Source organism: Corvus kubaryi, unplaced genomic scaffold (assembly GCF_017639235.1).
Source record: "Corvus kubaryi isolate FWS band 111438036 unplaced genomic scaffold, C.kubaryi_AGA036_p1.0 37260, whole genome shotgun sequence".
Classification (NCBI taxonomy): Eukaryota; Metazoa; Chordata; class Aves; order Passeriformes; family Corvidae; genus Corvus; species Corvus kubaryi.
Window position 1 is genome coordinate 1914736 of NW_024581077.1, and position 22258 is coordinate 1936993.

At 38.5% G+C, this 22258-nt stretch overlaps 1 protein-coding gene and 1 long non-coding RNA gene across 9 annotated transcripts in view; one reads left to right on the plus strand and one right to left on the minus strand.

The window, feature by feature from the left end:
• LOC121662649 overlaps window positions 1–22258 on the minus strand; it is a 787841-nt gene that overhangs the window by 712540 nt on the left and 53043 nt on the right. The gene's annotated exons all lie outside the window — the stretch shown is intronic.
• GRM5 (glutamate metabotropic receptor 5) overlaps window positions 1–22258 on the plus strand; it is a 247690-nt gene that overhangs the window by 206093 nt on the left and 19339 nt on the right. For all 8 annotated transcript variants that reach the window (XM_042024013.1, XM_042024016.1, XM_042024014.1 and 5 more), the window contains 2 exons: window positions 179–305; window positions 10996–11935. In XM_042024013.1, coding sequence (XP_041879947.1) covers window positions 179–305; window positions 10996–11935 — 1067 coding nt within the window. The remainder of the gene's footprint in view (window positions 1–178; window positions 306–10995; window positions 11936–22258) is intronic.

Below are 22258 nucleotides of genomic sequence, written 5' to 3' on the forward strand. Positions count from 1 at the left end.
TGATGGGAGAACTGAGAACTTTTGTCAAATTTTATCTATGAAAACATAACATGAAAAAGAACAATAAAATTTTTAAAACCCTTCTATTAAAAAAAATATATTAAAAAATTAAATTAGTAGCTGGGGCAGCATGAATGTGTGTTTATGCTACTAAAACAAATGTCAATTTTTGTCTCAGGTGATCCGAAAAGGGGAAGTGAGTTGCTGTTGGACCTGCACTCCTTGTAAAGAGAACGAATATGTCTCTGACGAATACACATGCAAAGCCTGCCAGCTCGGCTCCTGGCCCAATGAGGACCTCACAGGTAAATGAGATGAGATTGTGCTTGTGTTGTCAGTGAAAGTGCTCATCTAATGAGCTGAAGAAGCAAATGGCACATATGGGTGAGTATGAGGATGGTTTTGGTCAGAGGGAACACAGGGACAAAGCTAAAATTTGAACTGAAGCTGATATTTATCTCCTCAACCTGATCCAGGAATTGTTCACATAGCTCAACTCCTTTCTAAAGACCTGAATTACTAGATCTTGAAATTTAAAAAAACAAAAATAAATAATAAAAAAAAGGCCACAGTTTTGTATTCAGCCGTGTCCTAACCTCTGGTAATACAGATCTTACCCTGCCCCAAATAGATACAGAAACTAAGTGCTTGTCAGAGAAATTATTAAGGAAGATTGCATTTAAGAGTGCTATTATCTTCCCAAGCAGGTAGAGAATAGTGCACTACCTTCTTTTTTAATCTGAAAAGGTTCTGAACTAGGTGCTGTAGTTACTGCTGCTAAAAGCTCGAGTGCTCCAAACAGACTTTCTTTTGTGTTAGTCCTTTGTTCATCAGAGTCTGCTGGAACAGAGTGTTCAACCTTGCCATGGCATAGACCTCTATGTTCCTGCAGAATACCAAGTTAGGCTTCTTTGGAGGTAAATTACTCCAACACTCCCACAGCATCTCTTCTTTATGACTAATAAACAGAATTAAAGTATACAAACTTTCAGAGCACAAACCACTTCAAAACACTGTTCAGGGACCTTGTTCTTGCTGTGCCAGGTTTTGTATGGACAAGGGAAGAAAAGAGAGGGTTTTTTCCAGAAGAGGTCACAGACCTGATTTGCATACAGTTTCTATGGATGAGGGGAAAATCTTTGAGGTGTGAGGGAAGACAAAGGAAAACACAGTTTGCTGCATGAATTTATGTAAGTGGGAGAGTGTAAGGTAAGGGTTGGCCTATAGACAGATTTTTATTTATAAAGTTAGTCCTGTCCTTAAGGACTGTTGCCTTCCTATGGTAAATGAGCTAGGCTACCAAATTTTTGCAAGAATATCATTTAACCATGAAAATGATGGGGTATTTTTCAGAAAATGTCAAACATGACACTTCCCTGAGAAAAAAAACTTTTCAACTGAGAAAACTGAAAAAGCAGTGAAATGGATTTTCAAGTTCTGCTGCATCTATGCTCCCATAGCCCTGCTCCCCCAGTTCTGCCTCCCCAGGCAACCAGCAATCAGCCAGAAAAGCCTTCTTGTCTCAGGGAAAGCTTTCTTGTGCCAGGAGACTGGAGAAGGGGAGAAAAAGAGAACAGGCTGCATGGGTCCCCAATGCAGAGTATTGGCGGTGAGGTACAATGTCAGGTACACTTCTCAGAAGGTTCCAAACTTACATTGCAGGGACCAGGTTACTGTACCAGTTCACAACTGGTCAGCTTTTCAGCCTCCAGTGGTCTTGTCTGAGATGTTATAGATCCCAGCTCATGCCCTTGTTTAGGTGAGCACCTGAGGTTTTACCCAGCATAGGTCAGCTAAAAAAGGAACTGCTGCAAGTCAGTTAGGAGGGCATTTGTTCCAAGTGCCACCAGAGAAGCCAGAGAAACAGTGGTGGGAACTGCCCACCGACCTGGGGAAGTTTGAGTAATTAGACCCTAAGCACCATATGTAAGGCAAAGTGGCCCTCAGGCTAAGTGCTTTGAGCTGGCTCCCCAGGACATACGAATTTCCATGATTGAAGCATGATATGGTCTTGTGGGAAGATTCATCTTCTGAAAGTCTCACTTTGCCCTCAGAATGGCAGAGTGGGATGGGTTGGCCCATCAAAAGCTTTTATAGGTTGAATTAATGGTTTTCCACCTATCAGTGAATGTTTTTAAGGAAATCAGTTGTATTTTTACTCAAGCCAACTGATTTGTGTATTACATGAGCAAACATTTTGTGTTTGTTTGCAAAATCACATTTTGCAAACCATTCATCTGGCTACAGTTATGCCTTTTTAGGGACCAAAATCAGTCTGTACACAAAGGAACCCTTGACATCAGCGCCAAGCAATGTTCCTCAGGAGATCTAGCACTTGTTCCTCAGCCAGGCATGAATTTGGTGGGCACTATTCAGAAACTGAACCCCCCCTCTTTGGCCTCCATGAGCACAGCTGATAGAATGTGCCCTCCTAGTAACAGGACACCCATCCCACAGCTTCAGAGCTGCCTAGTCCCCACCCGACTTAATACTGGCATGATGGTTGGAACTTGTCTTATTTAATTTGTATCACAAAGATATTTTTAAAAAATCTATTCCCAGCTTATCCACACAAAATGGTGAGCTGTATTTTTAATGATCATATTTCTAGTGCCAACTTTTGCAGCTTATAAAAAAACTGCCCCTCAATCTTGTTTACAACATAGGATATAGTAATAAATGCGCATAAAAAGTAAGGAGAGGTTGATTTATTTTGTATTCTGGCAAGGAAATTTCCTTTCAGTTTATTAAAGTATACAGCAATCTCCTTGAAATGTCCCTACGTCTGATACTGCAGTATGCTAAGTCTCTTTGCTGCTTGATAAAGCCATTTCCTAGGTAATGTCAGCTCCGCAAGGCTACACATATAAAAAACTCATTAGAATACATCTTCCCTGCATGATCACCTTCAGATGAGAGTCCTGTAAATTTATCAGCCACGCACCTGAAATGGCTTTCAACACAGAGCTGCACCTCACTGTTTGCCAGAGATCTGAACTTGGATAAAAACTTATTTGGAACCCTTTCTTGGCTCACATAACAAAACATTGCTCCATCTTTCTTATGTTCAGTGATCAGCATCAGTTTTTGTCACAAACATCACTAAATAAAATATGTAATGGCGGGGATGTTACTGACAGAAAGGAAGAGAGATTAATGCATTTTTTAAGCCACCTATGGAATATCAGAATTCAGATGCAGCAGGGGAGAAGACAGAAGGGATGTAATATGTGTAGGAAAACAAAGTTATTCTCAGAACAGAAAAAGACACTGAAGTTCTGAAGTACAGAAAGGCAGAGGGTGTCCAAAAGTAGTGGAAAAGGCAAGAGGGAACAAGAGTTTCTCTTTATTAAATCAGTTAACTGGAAAATGTCTCCATCTAGAAGTGAAGCTGAGGCAAGAAAGGGAATATTAACTGTCCATATTTTATTTCGTCACAAGTTTCAGATTGCTTTCGCATGCAATATTCCCCAGGGATCAGGCTCCTCCTTGGACAAAAACCTAGCAAGTCTCTTCCTTTTCTTCAGATTTATATGTGCTATCCCAACATGTACCACAAGTAATTTTCCTCCTCCTGGTTTAGTATCAAGTTATGCTTCCCAATCTACTGTAGCTCCCCTATGCCCCCACGTGTTGTGTTGGCAACATCCATACAATACAGCACCAATTTGCACATTAGCATGGCCAGCATGGCTGAGACATGGACTCAGTTACAGCAGGAGGAACTCAGTGGTTTAAGTCCAGAAGTATATGCCAGCCACTCCACTCTTCCTCAAAGCCCTCCTTTGCACTATATTCACAGCAGGAGGAAGAGAAACAGGTGCCCCACAAGTTTAGATACAAATGGAGGGATTTTCTTGATGCTAAGACAAATGCTGATGCTAATTTTTCTGTATCTTGAGGAGAATCTGAGGATGTGGCCTTCTGCATTCAAAAATGGTGCTCTAGAAAGACCAAAAAAATTTTGTTCAATGCCTCAGAGCTTTTCCAGTGTATGTAGGAACACTTGGTTCAGTTACCACTATCATTTAAGGACATTATTGAGGCGAGAGAGAAGCAATTATTCTCTCTTTCTGACATTCAGGGACAGCATACAACAATACCAAAACCAAAGTTTTGTCCAGTGACCTCAGGAATGGCAAGAAAATTAGATTATATTAGATTATATTAATTAGATTAAATTAGATTATATTAATTTCAGTGACAATTGGATTATTTTCAGGTTGTATTGATATTTTTCTTAGTCTCTGTGTATTCCAAATATGCCAACTATTTGATTTTCTTAATTTGATTCCCATGAGAATAGGAGCTTAACTATTTTACACCTCTTGAAATGTTTTCTTTGCCATTCAAGGGTGAGTACATATCAGAAATATTTATTTTTACTATAGTTACAAAAATTCTTTCACCAAATAAAGTACAGTAAAGCCAGATAGCACTGTCATGATTTTGCTGCCCATCTGGAAGTGACAGATAAGAGCTGGATTATCCAAAAAACCCTTGGATAGAAAGGACTGAAAAATGTGCATCCCAGCTCTAATTGACACAACAACCATTTCACAGAGCTCTGACAGCACTTTGCTGTATCCCATTTGGCCTGTACCGGTCTGGATTCCTCACTGAGGACCACTGCCTCCCTCACCCTGAGGGCATTGCTTGTACAGGCAGCAAGAGCCAAGAAGAACAGACAGTGCTGGGGGCTGCTGCTGTCTTGGCTCCTGGCACTGTATGGGACAGCTCAAATCTGTGGGGCCAAGGACAGGGGCGATGCTTGGCAGTGGAACTCAGTGGATCCCCACAAGGACTTGGTCAGCTCTTCCTGCAGTATGGCAATTCTGGCTGTGGCAGAATCCGTGGGGGTCTGAGCCTCTGTTGTCTCATAAGACTGGAATCTGCCCCTCACCCAAGCAAAAGGTAGCTCATGTCTTGCCCAAAATATTTTCAAAGAGCTGCTTGTTGCCATCGGGCTGCTTTCTTGTATTCCCTCTTGCAATAATGTTGCAGCTATGGGTGATGTCAGCAGTTGTCTGATGCAGGGGAGAACACAATTTAGCCTGTGTTGACATTGATTTTGCTGCTGAAACATTATTAGGATCTTGCTTTTGATCATAATTGTTAAAGCTGTAATTCAGACTGAGGGTAGGAGAATACAATTTTTATCTGGTTTTTTTAGTGTTTTAAATGCACATCAGTAGAGATAATGTCCAGTTTTCACCCTGTTTTCTGCTCCCTTTATTTCTCTTTCCATTTTATTTCTTATTCCAAATGATATGTAACCATTGCCATCAGTCACTCTCACTCCCCTCCTCTTGGAAAAGGTGTATGTGGATGAGTCAAGGGTTCAGGTGGCAATATTATGACCAGAATCTCTGTCATTTTCTGCTCCCTTGTTGCTGGGTTTGCAGACTTTTCTTCCCTTGATTGCTTGTTCCAGGTAAGGTGTGAACTTCAGCTTCCAGTCCAGCATGAGCCACACAACACTTCAGGCTCAAGTGAGCTCGTTCAATATTGCTGAGCTCAACAAACAGCTCTTGGAGGCTCCTGGACTGGATGAAGGGGAACTCATCAACAAAGCCAGAAGGATCCACTTGCAATTGTGCCTTATGTTATGGAAAGTTTGCTTTCGGAACAAAACATTTACAGCACACAGAGCCAGCACTTTTCAGTGAAACTTAAATCAAAACAGTAGAGCTGGCATAAGGAGAGACCTGATTGTTGTAATTCATCAGTTGCTCCCGTCATTCTTCACACTTGTGTAATTAAGGAATAATTTCCCATATGGTCACAAAGTAACTTTAATGTACTATTATAAGATTCATGGTCTTGCCTCTTACTGCAACGCACAGATTCCACATATTACAGTTACTTGGGACTCAAGCCCCTGAGCTACAGATGTTCCAGCTTTCATGGTTTAAGACGTGACCAATCCCAAATCCTGCCCTGCAGAGGTGAAAAAATACACATATGCACAGTCACCTGCTGCATCCATTGCCTGTGCAAAGCCACCTTTGCTGATAGTTTCAGTAAATGTGCCAGTCTGGGAGCTGCAGCAGCTAAGAAGACACCTCTACGTGCCCTGCTATTGCAGCAAGTTCAAAAGGTCCCAGCAGAGCAAGGCAAAGGACTGCTAACTTCAGTAATTTACCATAGCACCAGAACAAAGATCTGACATGTTAAAGTCCTCTCTCCCTTCAGGTGGTCCAGATTCCATGTGAAGGTCAGGGGCCTGATATGTCCCTCAGGACTTTGGAGAGTGTAATCCTCTGGATAATGTTGGGGTTGAAAAAAAAATTATAAAAGCTACCCCATCAGCTTTATGCAGGATTTTGTTCTGATGCTGACATTTTTGCTTCTCAGCTTTCCATATATGTGGAAACCTAAATAACTAATCAAAATAACCCTCTCCCATCTTTTGGGATTATAAGGAGAGAAAAATTCAGAAGCATTAATATAAAATATTTAATTTCATAACATGAATACACTTTGAATAATGAGTGCTAAATGCCATATGAAGACTCATTCATTACTAAAATGTAGCTAGGTTGTTGTTTGAGTTTCAACCTTGGTGTTCAGACTTCTGATAAACTTGGAAGGATGTCTGAAAAATTACCAAGAAAACAAAATCTTTTTTTAACTGGTCAAACTTGCTGGCCAGGATGCCAAATCCCACTGAAAAAATTTTCTGCCAGTTTTACTCTCCATGCGCAGATTCAGTGAGCTTTAGCTCATGATGTTAACTTAAGAGAATTTATTGAATTACCTTCACTTTTCAGAGTGAATCCTATTCACAGTTCCTATTCTGTCAAGTTTACATTTGAAGATAGTTTAGTTATGTATTTTATATTGCCTGCCATGGAAGGGATTTCTCAGTGCTAAGCTAATACATTTTTATGGATGCTGAAGGCATGGTAAAGTCTTGTAGGTGTCAAGGCTATAATAACAGATTAAAATAGAGCTAAGATCAAATCCACAGAAAATATGGTCTATAATACAGTGCTCTATATCTGTAAACTCTTCTCCCAGATGAACTAATTTTAATGCAGTATGAAAGATCAGAAATAAGGGACAAATTTGCCTCTACAGAAAGAGGACAGTGTACTAACAGACCTACTTAAAGACCTATGGCAGTGGTCAGGCCTTCAAGAGCATTTCCTGTCCTTGTTTATGGCAAAATTTACTCCATCCATGAAGTAGCTGGATGCTTTTCCAAAATATCAGAAGATTTATTTTTTTTCTCAGAAGATCCTTAGACAACCTTATCTGTATTTTCTTTGTGATTTTTGGTGGTCCTTCGAGAAAACCTTTCCCTAGTGTGTTAAATGGAACTCTGATTTTTTTATATCTGCTCATCTTGCTATTCACATGTGTATCTGGTGTTTTGCTCTGCACTGACTATCTTTCTGGCCAGAAGAGCATAAGGGTAGTTTTATATCAATTTTACTGGGGCTCCAGGCACCCTTGAACACAGAACTACTTGACACCTGCTCCAAATTGGACTGGGTCCAAACAGCCTTTCCACAAGCCAAAGATCACCTTAGTGCCTCAGCACACTGTGGGCACCACAGGACAATACTGCAGGCTTTTTTCCACCTGTTTCCGAGCCAGCTAGGAGAGAAAACTTTCCAGGTGCTTGGTGATGTTGCAGAAGTGTAAGAAGTAGGCTGTGGGGCATTGTCATGGCCATTGACAGGAATGAGTTCTTTTCGTGGTGCCATTTTTCAGCTTTTGTTTTGGTGTAGTCCTGGCCATCAACCCAACATGAACATGCACAGTTCTGTTTTCCCATCTTTCTTTTACTTGATCTAGTTGTCCATTTCTGCAAAGTGCCGTTGGCAGAAACCATTACCTGCAAAACTATTATGTGAAAACTTCACCAATCATTATGTGAAAACTTCACCATTTCATGAAGATTATCCAGTCTTTAAATCTTAATTGAGGAATAAATCATCTCAAAGTTTAGCAATCTCCTTGTAAAGTATACTCAGTGATGGGAAAAATGGGACAAGTTTTCAACTTTTTTCTTAGGTATTTCATCAAGAGAATGTAAAAAGAGTAATAAAGCAAGGAAGGCATGAAATAGTCTGAAACTAATGAGGAACACTTGGTTATGATTCACCTCTGCTACAACGTTAGAAATGAGGCAAAATGTAGCCCCTATATCACTGTCTGCGTGCAAAGGCCAGCTACCAGATAAAGACCTTTTCTCTTCAAATTTCCTGTAAAGAATACATAGCAGTGTTAGAAGCTGGAAACTATTTGTTTCGACAAAACATTAAGTAAGTCTTGCTAAAATCAGAAATAGATTTAGAGGTCATTTACTTATAAAACTTCCTGGGGAAGAACCCCCAATGGGATATCTGCACACAACAGAGAATGCCTTCTTGCTTTCACCCTTTTTCACTACTCTCACTTGTGTAAAATGTTGATTTTAATAATGTGATTACTGTGCTACTGTAAGCTTGAAAAAGCCGGAAAGAAATACAGTATCACGCCCACACTTAATATTGAATAAGTAAACCCATAAAAACAGCAAGAGTTAAATAGTTATCATCAACTAATGCAATGAGAATGTTTCATCATCTAACGCCTTTCTTACATTTAGGTGTGGTAATAATTTTATTAATGCAAGAGAAAGCTTTTCACATCAAAGCAGTCAAATATGGATGGCAAATTAATCTGTATTCAGTAAGGAGCCCAATTCTCTTACACTAAAGTGACTGCAAATTTTTATCCTTTAATTGCACTAAAGTTCAAAGACTCATTGACCCCATTCCTCTAATTCTTCTGCTCTCTTCAAGAACACTATCTGCCTTGTACTATTGCCACCTTATTGAAGGTATTATATCTTAAATTATATTATTTCTGTAGAGATACAGAATGAAGAAATACTTGGAGAAGAAAGGAGTTAAGCCTAATATCTACCCATACTGTTTCATGAAATGGTTTTTACTACTAAGAATTTCAGTGGCAGATTTGGAAAACTCTAAGATCCACTTAAAATACAGGAAAAGGCAAACAATAGACCTTGCATGTAAAAATTGCCAATTATCGTTCTGATATCTACATTTACTCCTGTTCATCACTGAGATCCCAGGTTGCCTAATTAATTGCAATTTCTTGGCATACACATACCCACCAGACAGTCCTAATTACCCTCACTGCTGAAAATACAGATGTGAGCACCTGGCACTCCACCTTCACAGGGTGAAGTGCCTTGTCACGAGCCACTCCAAGTCAGGATGACACTCTCCTGTGTGACCTCACCAGAAGACAGCAACATGATTACAAAAATACAAAATTTTGAAGTAATTTAGATTTTGTAATCAAGTCTAGTCAACTCAATGCAAGTATAGGGGAAATAAAAGATTTTAGTTGCATTTTCTCCTTTCCACCATCCACTCCCTGCTGTCCTGCCCTGGCTGGCAATGCCAGCATGTCCACTGTTCTCAGGAAGTTACACTCCAGAACATCAAGGTCCTCCCCTTTTTTATTAGCTGAGATGGAGTTCATTTTCCCCACAGCAGCCCTCACAGTGCTGTGCTTTGCATTGATAGCTAGAGACATATTGATAACACAGCATTTATCAAGGTTGTCTCTCCAACATTCCTCCCTCCTCAGTATGCTGGGTATGAGCAAGATCTTGTGAGGGGATACAGCCAGGACAGCTGACCTAAAATGACCAAAGGGATATGCCATACCGTATGATGTGTGCTCAGCAATAAAACCTAAGAGAAAGGTGTTGGTGTGTACATTTTTTTGTTATGACATTTTTGTTCTGGAGCAACTGCTACATTTACTGAAGCCCTGCTTCCCAGGAAGTGCCTGGACATCACCTGCTGATGGGAAGTAGAGAACAAATTTTTTTTTGGTAGGCATTGGTATAGTATACTCTGGTGCCACAGGGCACAGAACCCATCTGGATCTTGAGTGAAAGTCATGAAAAGAAGCAAGGTCAGAGGACCTGAACAGGAGTTTCAGTTCCTGGAAACAAAATGTAAGGATGGAAGCTGTCATGTGCCAATGGTTGTAGCCAGCAAGACAGCAGCTATGTCTGCCTAGAAATCCTGGAAGATATCATCGGCTGGCCAGAAAGCAGAAATACCTATCCAGACTCTACAGTGCAAAAAGAGAGGAGGGAAGGAGAAGGGATGCAAGCAACAAGTTTTCTGACAGCTGTTACTCCTGTCTGCTGATCTGTACACTGCAGAATTAAAAGCCTTTTTGACTTCCTATGACCCAGGTGAATAGAATGACCTACTAAAACCTATACAAAACTGAAAAACAAGTGTCTGTAGGTGGGTTGCACTACTAATTCAGCTTTGTTGCTAATTTATTAAATTCAGTTTGATTTCACAAGTTAGATTAGGTTTTAATTTTTCAGAACTTTCAAAAGGATGAATGACTGATAAGTGAGCAGGGTGTGCCATTCCAAATTACCTATTACTTGCAAGTCCAATTGTAGAAATTTTTTGTTAGAAAAAAGGTAGCATATCTGAGAAAGATATCTCTTTTTTTGACAGTTAGAATCTACAAGATTTCTCTCCACAATCATTAAGCAAAGACCAATATCCTTCATAATGCACAATATAATTACTAGAATTGACATCTAGTCCTTTAAGTGTAAATAGTATGCAGGGAACTCTGAAGCACTTTGTACTGAGGTAATGCAACTTGCTGTGGAAATTTGTTCATAAATTCTAATATTTCATAGAATTTAAAAAGTAAATTCCACTGTGAGACGTGACCTATCTTAATCAGCTTGGCCATCATGTTCTATTCCAGATAAAGTGTATTACTGAAATAAGCTGTCATTGAAATGTACTTATTTTGCCGTTATATTGACATTATTTTAACACAATCTGAGCCTACACTCGTTCCAATGGCAGCTTCCCGAAAGACAAAAAGAAGAGGAATACCAGGAAAACCTCTAACTATCATTAAAGAATCTCACATCTATAAACTTCAGTTTACCTTTTACTTTCTCTTTTTCTGTAGGTTGTGACCTCATCCCAGTCCAGTATCTCAGATGGGGAGATCCCGAACCAATTGCAGCCGTCGTCTTTGCATGCCTGGGCCTGTTGGCCACGCTGTTTGTTACAGTCATATTCATAATGTACCGTGACACTCCGGTGGTCAAATCATCCAGCCGAGAACTTTGCTACATCATTCTGGCCGGCATCTGCTTGGGTTATTTGTGCACTTTCTGTCTGATTGCAAAACCTCAACAGATTTACTGTTACCTTCAGCGGATTGGCATCGGCCTCTCGCCGGCTATGAGCTATTCTGCTCTAGTAACTAAAACCAACCGCATTGCAAGAATCCTGGCTGGAAGCAAGAAGAAAATTTGTACAAAGAAACCTAGGTTCATGAGTGCCTGCGCCCAGCTGGTTATTGCTTTTATCTTGATATGTATACAATTAGGCATCATAGTTGCCCTCTTTATAATGGAGCCACCAGATATAATGCATGATTACCCAAGCATCCGAGAGGTCTACCTGATTTGTAACACCACCAACTTGGGTGTTGTGACTCCCCTTGGATATAATGGATTATTAATTTTGAGCTGCACCTTTTATGCATTTAAGACAAGAAATGTCCCAGCTAATTTCAATGAAGCAAAATATATTGCCTTCACGATGTATACCACCTGCATCATTTGGCTGGCTTTTGTGCCAATATATTTTGGAAGCAACTACAAGATAATCACCATGTGTTTCTCAGTGAGTCTGAGTGCCACCGTGGCCCTTGGCTGTATGTTTGTGCCCAAGGTGTACATCATCCTTGCTAAGCCAGAGAGAAACGTGCGCAGTGCATTCACCACATCGACTGTAGTCCGCATGCACGTAGGGGATGGAAAGTCATCTTCAGCCGCGAGCCGCTCCAGCAGCCTGGTGAACCTGTGGAAAAGAAGGGGATCATCTGGTGAAACGCTTAGGTAAAGTTTTCTAATGTGGGAGTGTGGGGAGGTGATTATGATCTTCTGAGAGTTACTAATAGTGGAAAGAAAAAGGGAAGTGTGCTAATTTCGTTTGCCTCTGCATCGGGAGTGGAGTGAGTCCTCTGTCCCACATCTGCAAGTTTTGGGTTTGATTTAGTCCAAACACTGTGCAAATGAGGGGACAAAGCAATGGCAGAACAAAGTTGGAAGTACTGGCTGTGACAACTGTACATGAATCTAGGGAGAGAAACAAGATCTTAGGAGGAAAAAACCCAAGAGAAAAAGAAATACAACACATTTCGTTGTCCTGAATGCACCCATTTACAAGCTCTTTCCCTTAAATGAACTTCGTAGTGTCTGTATTTTACCTCTAGTGACAGCAGTAAGACAACAGGGTTGCTGTTAGAGCTCCATAATCAAGGATGAGCGTTAAACACAAGAGTCATCGTGGGCAGCCACTCTAAGGCATCTGAGGATTTGTTCCATATGACTCTTCTGTTGCACATTTTATCTCCTGTTCCCTTGATTTTCCTTTCTTATACTATCTCTTCCTAATTTCTTTCTTTGTTCTCAACTATCATCTCTTCCTTACCTTTTTCTGTACACATCCTCCTAACCCTAACAAATTCAGCTGTTCACAGGCCCCGCTCTGTCTACCCTTCCTGCCACTGAACAGATACTCCCTTACTCCCTTATGAAATCTTTCTTTGTTTCTTCCTAAGGCATTATTTGAATTCAGCAATCATGAAGACAACTTGTATGTTCAGTGTATAAAAATTACCTTAAGTGAACACTAAAGAGAAAGGAGAGCTCTGGAGTGGAAACACTGCCCTGCTTCATAGATGGAACATGTAGGCGTGCACCTTGTCCAGTGGTTTGTTTTCATCCTTTGATCCTTTCACTTTTGATATGGGTGCTATGAGGATAATTTAGGTTATTTAACTTCTGGCATAAACAAAAAGTCTGTCAATATGAAACTGCAAAGAAACAATTTTGTCATTCCTCAGCTACGTACATCAAGTCTGGAAGTGAAAAGTAGCTAGAGTGTTCTCCTCACTGAAACACACATGGGTTTTAGGATTGATACTATGAATATTTCCAGATATGTCATTTTTCACAACTGGAGTTGGCATGGCACAAGAACAATTTGTACTTCCATTTTTGTGGGAACCACTATTTAGACCTAAGGGAGGACTTTATTATTAATACCTGTGGGATATGTTATGCCAAAGTGATTATTTTTTTCTGTCACAATATTACTAATGATTCTCTTTCAGAGACTTTGAAGTGGTACAAAAATGGCCAGTCTATTACAAGATATTTTATACTTATGATCTTTTAATTATGGGGGTTATATTTCCTGTTTCTTTCCAGGTGCAGAGTAGAATGATATTCTAAAATGGTAAATCCTTTTTCAGATTAAGTGATGGTTACCTGAAATATCCTTTTCTGCAACCTCTATCATTATGCATAAATGACCTGAGGTATTTGAATTAGAAGCCCTATAGCAACTCTTGGGACTGTTAAAGAGGTATTCTTCAAAATATGTCTTCACTAGAAGGCATTCCTCTTTGAGATTATTATTAATTTCCCTCACTTTTGCTTCAGAACTCATTTGTCATCTTGTAACTTTTTTACTCAACAAGATGAAGTTATAGATGACAGGAAGATCTTGGGCTTGGGAAGGAATCTTTTGTCATCTGTTCAGATCTGGTTTGGAAAGATGTTACTCTAAAATCTTTATTTTGTTCTGAAAAGCAAGGAGCATACCCCATTAATAAATATTCTAAATGACAAGATGCATTTTCTTCTTTTTGAGGACTCTCTTTTCATTTCTTTATATCCCTCAATGGGTAAATAATACCTGCAGTAGGGAGATATTAGCAGAATACAAAAGATCATCAACAAAGACTTCTTTTTCAATAATACTGTCTTGGGAATCACTTCAATCCAAAAAGAGCTTTGAGAGTGCCCAATATGTGTGTGTAGGAATGAAAATGGCATCAGAAAGCTGATACATTGAAATATTTGCCTGGATATGAAGAACTAGAATTTTGCTTTTGAAACTTGGGGAAAAACTTATATGTCATCAGCTGGGTTCATCAATGCACAAAACTGTAACAAGGAAGATCCTCCTAATATGTGTGTCTGAGTCCTCAGCTGATTAAACTGTGATGGTGCCACTGAGTTTAGTAGTGCTCAGTCAGTGTGTGCCTGAAGGGTCTAGGCATCCAAGAGCAAAATGATTCCATCGATCCTGGGAAATTCTCTCCAATCAATGCCAATTTGATTACATGAAAGAGAGTCCTAAAAGGTGATGAGTAAATTTAAAACAGTGCTCAAGACTTCACCTAGGTCTGGTAAAATCTCCAAGAAAGAACAGAAAACCACTGTCAGCTTCAGTTCCATTTAGTGTAGAAAATGAGCAGAGTTCCCTCATTTTACTTGATAATCAAACATTTCTTTGAAAAAATCTGGTTACACAAAGCAATAGGTTTCAAGGTATTACTCAGTACAATGCTTAAAAGATTGTTTGGATAGTTATTCAAGTAAACACCAAAGTATTCAGAATCAAAGGAAATATGCACTAGAACTACATGGCATTATTTAAATAGCTCAGAGGGGTTTTGTTTAAAAGAGAGTGAGTCACTGTTGAATTTTAAAGAAATGTGCTATTTAAGTCACCAGTGCATAGAGGGGCCTCTATCATTAACATTTCGCTTCTTGACACTAATTTATAGCACAGTGTAGTATTGCACCAAATCATTGTCAAACAGATAATGCCAACGCGTCACTCAGAGCTTTCACATCAGCCACAAATTGACAGATAACAAGACTGCTTTTGCCCAAATAAAGCAGTGCATCTGTTACAGTCCTAAATGACTTTTTGCATGGGGTGCTCTTCAATTAAGAAAATCAGGAAAGCTGTGTTGGAATGAATCTTCACATACTGAAATATGTAGAAGGAGAGAGTAAAACTACTCATTACCCAGTGAAATTAAAACCATTTCATGGAGGCTATCATGATTCAGCAGTACTCACCAAAAGATATTCTGCCCTCATTTAAAAGCGGGGCTAACAAACCTGACGTTATCAGAAGTGATTCCACAAAGGAGAATACCACATAGCTGGAGTCAAAGCCATATAATTGGTGTAGAGAGGCATCTGGAACATCTGATTCCAGTTATCTTACCAGTTAGTTTCACAGACACTAGGAAGGCCATAAATATATTAAGTAAATCTTACCTTGAAGTACCAGGAATTATTATCACATATGCTATGCAGCCTTTTTGCAAGGGTCAAAAATACAGGGCTAATTTATCCTCTCCTCATTCCCAAATAACTCGCTATTCCATGTAAGATAAAGGCTGTATATTCCTGCTACAAGAGCTGCTATTATGATATTTCTATGATGATATTTCTATGATGATATTTCTAGTCAAGACTGCACATCAAAATGTCTCAGTCATGTTACCCTGACCTGGAGAATAGTGCAGATGTTCAAAAACTCCTCTTAATATCTTTCTAATATCATTGCCTTGGATTTCACACAAAAAAATTAACCACCGTAGTTGTTTATGTCTTCCGGAAGGTGTCTTTAAATGGGCCAAACCACACGTACTCCACTTTCCAAGCTTACAAAACTGACCTTTTAAACACATCTCCCCACAAGTACCTGCAGAAAAGCAAGATTTCTTTCCTTTAAGCAAGTAATAAACTGTTCTGAGCAACCAGCAAAGTATTAAAAATAGCCCTAAATACTGTCTTTCTCATATATATATGCTATTTAAGTCTTTAAAATCCTACCAGTATTTTTCTCAAAAGAGAGAAGCTGATAGATGCCCAGTACAAGCCAAAAGTACCCTCCTGAAACAAAACAAGACAGACTATCATCTTCTTAATGAGTAACTAAGCCAGAAGGCTGAGCAGCACTTTCAATCTGTGAACCAGGCAGGTAGCTATGATCACTCAGAAGGAAAGAATAATCACCAGCTAAGCCAGATAATGTTAGGTATATTCAAGATACACTGAATGTTTGTGTTTTGTGCCTAATTCCTCCATACAGCTGTGAACAGCACAATACTAGACAACAGAAGAAACTCACATGTAAATTTCTGCACCTTATCATAGACACTTCTCTCGCAAATCTTTTTGAGACTAAAGCTTAATAACTTCGTGTGGCAGTGATACTTTATTTTACCTGAATTTACTATATGATGAAGTATTTCCTAAGTATTTAAACATAAGATATGGCTGTCGAACTAAATGTATTACTCACTTGTTTTTTAATGTATTGTCTTGTCCACTTAAAAAGTTTGTTCTGCATTGTATGATTACAGAACTGAGAATTGCTCTGTATGCCATTTGCAGAAGTGATAGGACTGACAGCTTTCATCCAGGACTGGGGATCCCTTGTCCTAGCAAGCCAAACACCCTTAGGGGAACCACAAAATTTTTATTATATAAATCACAGTCATTGTGTTTTATCTGACTAAACTTAAACAAAGATGCTCACACATCAGGTGTTTCCTTCTCAAGTGATTCACTGGTACCTCAGAAAAAGCCATCAGGTGTCTGGGCTCACATGCTGTTAATTTCCATTCCATTTCCATTCCTATGAGCGAAACATGGTAAGCAAGGTAGATTTTTTCCACTGAATTGGATTCAGTCCTGGACCACCAGTGTCTCTAGTTAGTGTATAATTAGACAGCAAGCAGTCCCAAACTGTGCCATAATGAAGTATTTTGGAAACAGGTGTCTACCATCACACTGCATGCTCTGTTTCTGCAAGGAACAGCTGGTTTTCTCCCTTATCTCTTCTATTTTCCCTCTTATGATTTACTGTATCTGTTTTGTTACAATTCAAACACAACCTATTTTGGACCAGAAAATAAGAAAATATGCTTGGATCAGCCTAGAATCTGCCATTCATGGTTTAGAAATATTCCAGTCGAAGCATTATATCATGCATCAGTGCACCATATTTCAGCACCAAAATCTTGGGGTGAGTTTTTTCAGAAGTCTGAATTGAATTTTCTCCAAAAGTCCTCTCTTTTTCCCTCAGGAAAATTTTAAAACAGTACTTCTAATGTTGAATATGATTGAAATCCATATAAAATACTGAAAAAGACCAAGTGAATTGAAAACGTGAGAAACTTCTTCAAGGTTTCACTACTGCTATGCTACATTATTAAGAAAGTCCTGGAAAGACACTGAGTTTCCAGACAAATGGGAATCCCCACAAGAATAAACTTCTGTCTTGGTTACATGCCAAGGTCCCAAAGATGCAACTCATGCAATTCCCATTGGCCAGGTATCAAATTTTCACTGGTTGAAAGCCACATACATAAATAAGCAGATAGATTTGAAGTCATGGCCATCAAGCTGTGATCAATTTTAGAGTATATGTGTGCATTATCAGCATGAGGGTTTCAAAGGTAAATGTGAAAGATTCAAATTCCCTATGCCTCAGCAAGATAAGTTGCCTGAAATATGAAACAGGTCTGTTGCTTGACATAGAGCTTCTAGTCCTGTAAAGAAGATGGAGTTCAAGAAAAACTGAGGGATTTTTGTGGAAAGCTGAAGCTGTTTCTCATTCCTCATGTGTACACCCATTGAGAAAGATACTGATCCTGAGCTTCTGGCACAGCATATTCTATTGGGACACATTTTTATAGTACAAGTGCCAATTTTGTCTTCATTTATATGCAGCTTGAACAAATTCTCTGACACATTTTTAACCATGATAAAAGAACACTACACCTCACTTCCAAACTAATTTTTAAAAGCTTTTTACTTACTAGATTTTCCAGGGCATGGCTTATAGGTTCATACTCACAATTTTCATAACCAAAGGGCTGAGATACTCCTGGTGATCTGATTGGTCATACAGTACACTAAGACTTACCCTCCATCAGGTCCATTGGCTGGCAAAACAAGGCAAAACACAACTTTCCTAAACTCTAGAATAACAGTCACAGATTTCATAAAAGTCATTGGTTCTGCAGTTTCTGCAGGTAGTTGAACTGATTTAAACATGGAAAATATGAAGCTGAATATAGAAGAGGTTGTAATCCCACAGTACTGAGCTCAAGCCTGGTGCACAAGCTCTCGTATGGAGTAATATCCACAGCTTGTGAGAGATGGCAGCATGGCTTGCTTTCCTACTGGAACTTGGTGGAGCCATTCTGTCTTGTATAAAACAAACACTGATTGGGAAAAAAAGAAATAGTTATTTTCTACTCTGGTGAAAAGTAAAATTATTTTTAGTATCAATCAATGGTAGAGGAGAGGTTTCAGCCCACCTGTCTTATACCCCTCAATACCCTATCAGTCTGTTATAACATATTTACACAAAAAGATCTTTCCAATTCCAGTTTTATTTCACTGTGGGGAAAAAAAATAAGATGCGGGGAACATTATTTGAAATCTTGAACAGAATTGTTTTATAGCATAAAGAAATAATTTAGAGGTGATTTTTAGTGTTTCTAATCTGCTCTTGTGTGTACAGAGAATTAATTGGGAGATTATCAAAGAATGTGAATTGGGAGAACTAATGCTTAAGAAGTTACATTCTAGAAATGACTGGCACCATCTTTGAACTGTAACAATGATCAGCTTTTAGCCATTGCCCACCCCAATGCAATAAATCCTTGTGGAAACTGAAAAGTGGAAAAGCTGCTCAAAGCAGGACCACAGATTACTGCAGGGCAAAAGATGCCACTGAAAACTCCTTGCGTACCAAAAAATAAGTTAATTTCTCCAGATGCTCTTTAATGGGACCATTGATGACAAATTGCACAAAAGTGGTTAGATGCCTCTGCATTTTGAGTTGATGGTAGAAAAGTGAGGCGTAAGCTTCTTACATGACTTCATTTAATTAGAGCAGATAACAATTTACATGAGGTGAAGGTTTGGCCCAATGGGTATTGTTCTTATTTGAAAAAATAAAATCTAGGCATACTGATACAACAAGATATTATTTGTTTGCTTCATAGCCTTGCTAAAATTTAATTTTGATGCATGGAGGATAAAAAAAATTGGATCTTCAGAGAAAGTCATTATCCTTTTGATGGATTAGCCTGCATTTATTAATGAATCAGTTCCCAAACGGATCATTTGGAGCTATTTTAATCTAATATGCTACAAAAATTTAGATTGAGAGGTTATTGAATAGTTTGAGTCCTTCACTTTTCCCTAAATAATTTAGTCTTGGTGTCATTTTGGACAAGTTTGATACTGTGATTAATTAAACTTCAAATACTTTTAAATGACTGAAGAATATTTTATAAAACTCAGCGAAAGGTATTACTGAAAGCTTTTGATAAATTGTTGCTAAAACATTCCATCTGTATAATGAGTTTATACTCTTAAATGACCTTATTACAATGGTTTTTGTGTACAGTGCTAGCGTTGTTGTTTTGAATTTTCCCCTCAACTTAAATTTAATTAAAATATTGATTGATTGATTGATTGATTGATATAATTTTTTTGGCTGCATTAACTGAGCACATGTCTTCAAGCCTAATATTTGGCATTATTTATATTATTAAGACACTGTTACCATCATTTTGAAACAAATATCATATGTGAAGTCTGGATATTAAATGACATTGTGAACAGTTCCCTACTTACTGTTACCCAAATATGCTCTAGGTTGCAAAATGCAGTCTTGCTAGTGTACTGCAAAAAAGAATAGGAAGAAACAGTGAAGATGGGACGCAACAATTCTATATTTATTTAGGGAAAGAAAGCATTTCTATCTTTTAATAGCAGTGTCTATCCCTTTTACATATTGTTTTTCATCTTCAAGCCTGTATCCCAAAATTCTGATGACAAAAAAATGCCACCATATACTATATCACTACTGTCCTTATCACACATGCTGGAGAGCACTCGGAGAAGCCGCGCAGATGTTCTCATGTTCATTGGCATGCACGATGTAGGTCCTGTCTGCCAGGTTTGTCTACCAAAGGAAATTCTGCTTCATTCTAGAGCAAACTTTGATATGAACTAGCATTATAATTAATTTGATGCACTGTAATTAATCTGATAAACAGAAGACTAGGACATGCACCCTCCCTCCAAGGTCCATCAAGTCACAAACCAGTCTGCCACTGTGGAAACACCTATTTGAATTACAGTGAATGGTATTTGTACTTGTATCCTGAATGTTGATGTGGACTGGTGGAAGAGCTGGCATTTCATCTGGCTGAGAGCTGTGTTTGGTGACAGATAGTTTTTCATGACGGTGACTGAAATTTAAGGCAGATGTCTGTTAAAATTTATAAACACAAGGGTCTTTTAATCTGCTGTAGTTTTGGCTATAGCATTATATATTGAACCTTTATATGGGTAAGACCCTACTGTAGAAATATCCTATACAATGGTATGTCCAGCATTTTGGAAAAACCCTTTCTGGAACAATGGAAATAAACAGACTGGTAGTATTTTGCTATCAGTCTAATCTTCCCTTGAGCCAGTATAATGCTTTGTCTATCATTCCATCAAAAACGTCATTTTAATTCAGCAGCTGCAATTAAATATGATTGCTTAATTAGAATAAGCTTTTTAAAAAAGTAAAATATTTTGCTGCACTTGAAAAAAATCAATTGTAAGTTTGGCTCTAAAGCAATTTTACTTGCTGAAATTGTGTTAATAAGAAAGTAATGTTTATATGTCAATTTTTTTTAAAAGAAAAAAGTGGCATGCTTAATAATATGCAATTTATTTTAGCCATTAAATAAATGGGAAAATTTGACAAAATAAACAGAGACCCTTTTCAAAATACTCAGAGCAATATGCTGCAATTTCAAGATACCATGACCGATCTCACAGAATCGATTTTCAAGAACACAGCATATTTGTAGTTCAAAGCAGCCCCTGCAGTAGCAACACTAAATCACTAAATATTGTTCGTATTTCATTCTTTAACATTTATGCAGAGATCATTAAACATATAATGTCTTACCTAATCTAAAGGCTATGAAATGTAAGTTCTGCTGCTATGAAATGTAAGTTCTTCATCATTTCTTAATATCAAGACCAAGGAACATTGCATGTGAAAAATACTACTTCTATGTAAGTTAACAGTGTCAAGCACACATTGGGTGCTCAATAACACTTCTGCATGGCCGTATGAGATTGCATTTGAAATAGGGATTAATGACAGCTCTCTGTCTCCAACACAACAAATTACCTTTGCTTTGCATTTTAAAAACCCAAAGATACCCTGAGATATCTTCATTTAGTTAAACATTTTTCTGAAAAAAGAGAAACAAAAACTCCCTATGTCTAAGAGTAAAAACCAGTTTCTAATTGCTCTTTTTTTTTTTTTTTTCAGAGAACAGATTGTTTGAAACAACTATTTTTTGCTATTGCAAGCTCTTGCCTTTTGGGAATTCTTTCACCCTGTGTAGTGTGGACATTTTAACAGAACCTGCTCATTACCACCCACATTCTATCCATAGATTATTTTTCAAGGATTTCACAATATCTTTGACCAAACTATTCACAAATGTAGGCTATGGCACACCTTCTAGGTCTGGCCTGTCAACATCCTCCAGATAGGGGATGTGCAGCCATATGAAATGCACTGCTGATCAAGGTATCCAACACCTTCTGCATGGAAATTGAGAAAGATCAGAGGTAGGAGGGGCCATGAACATACCTGAGTCTCACCCTAACATGAAGTCAAGACCATCAGGATACCAGCACCTGGATCTACTGTGAAGGCATAGTCTAAAAACGCCCATATCTAGAGACTCTTGTCAGCACAGGAACAAAATTAATAAATAATTAATAATAAAAATAATAATGTAGGGATCTGTACCGACACACACATAAAATCTGATTTCTACAGCATTTTAGTGAATCACTACTGATCTTATTCAGATTCCCATATTCCCCTTTTGTTTCCCATGGCATCCGTTAGTATTGGTCTACAAGAGGAGTTTTGTTGGAAGGTGAAGAAGGCAAGAAAAAGGTCTAGAAGTCCTTCAAACCTGAGCAGATTCACTGGTATTTCCTACCATTTATCACATGTACATTGAGTTCACTAAAAACCAAGGCAGTACAGTCATGGTTTCTCAGCCCAGGAGTAAATTTCTTTCTCTCTCCTGAGGCCCTCTGGAGAGAGCAGAGTACTGCTGTGTAAGATAGAGAGATGTGACCAAGTATTTGGCAAATGGACAAGCTCTGCAGTGACTGAGTTACTGGGAATTACTCCCCAAATCTCCTGTCACTAATCAGCACTTATAAAACATATTAGTATTTATCATTAAATATCTTCCTTAAGACAGCTTGCTCCAGTGCAAAAAC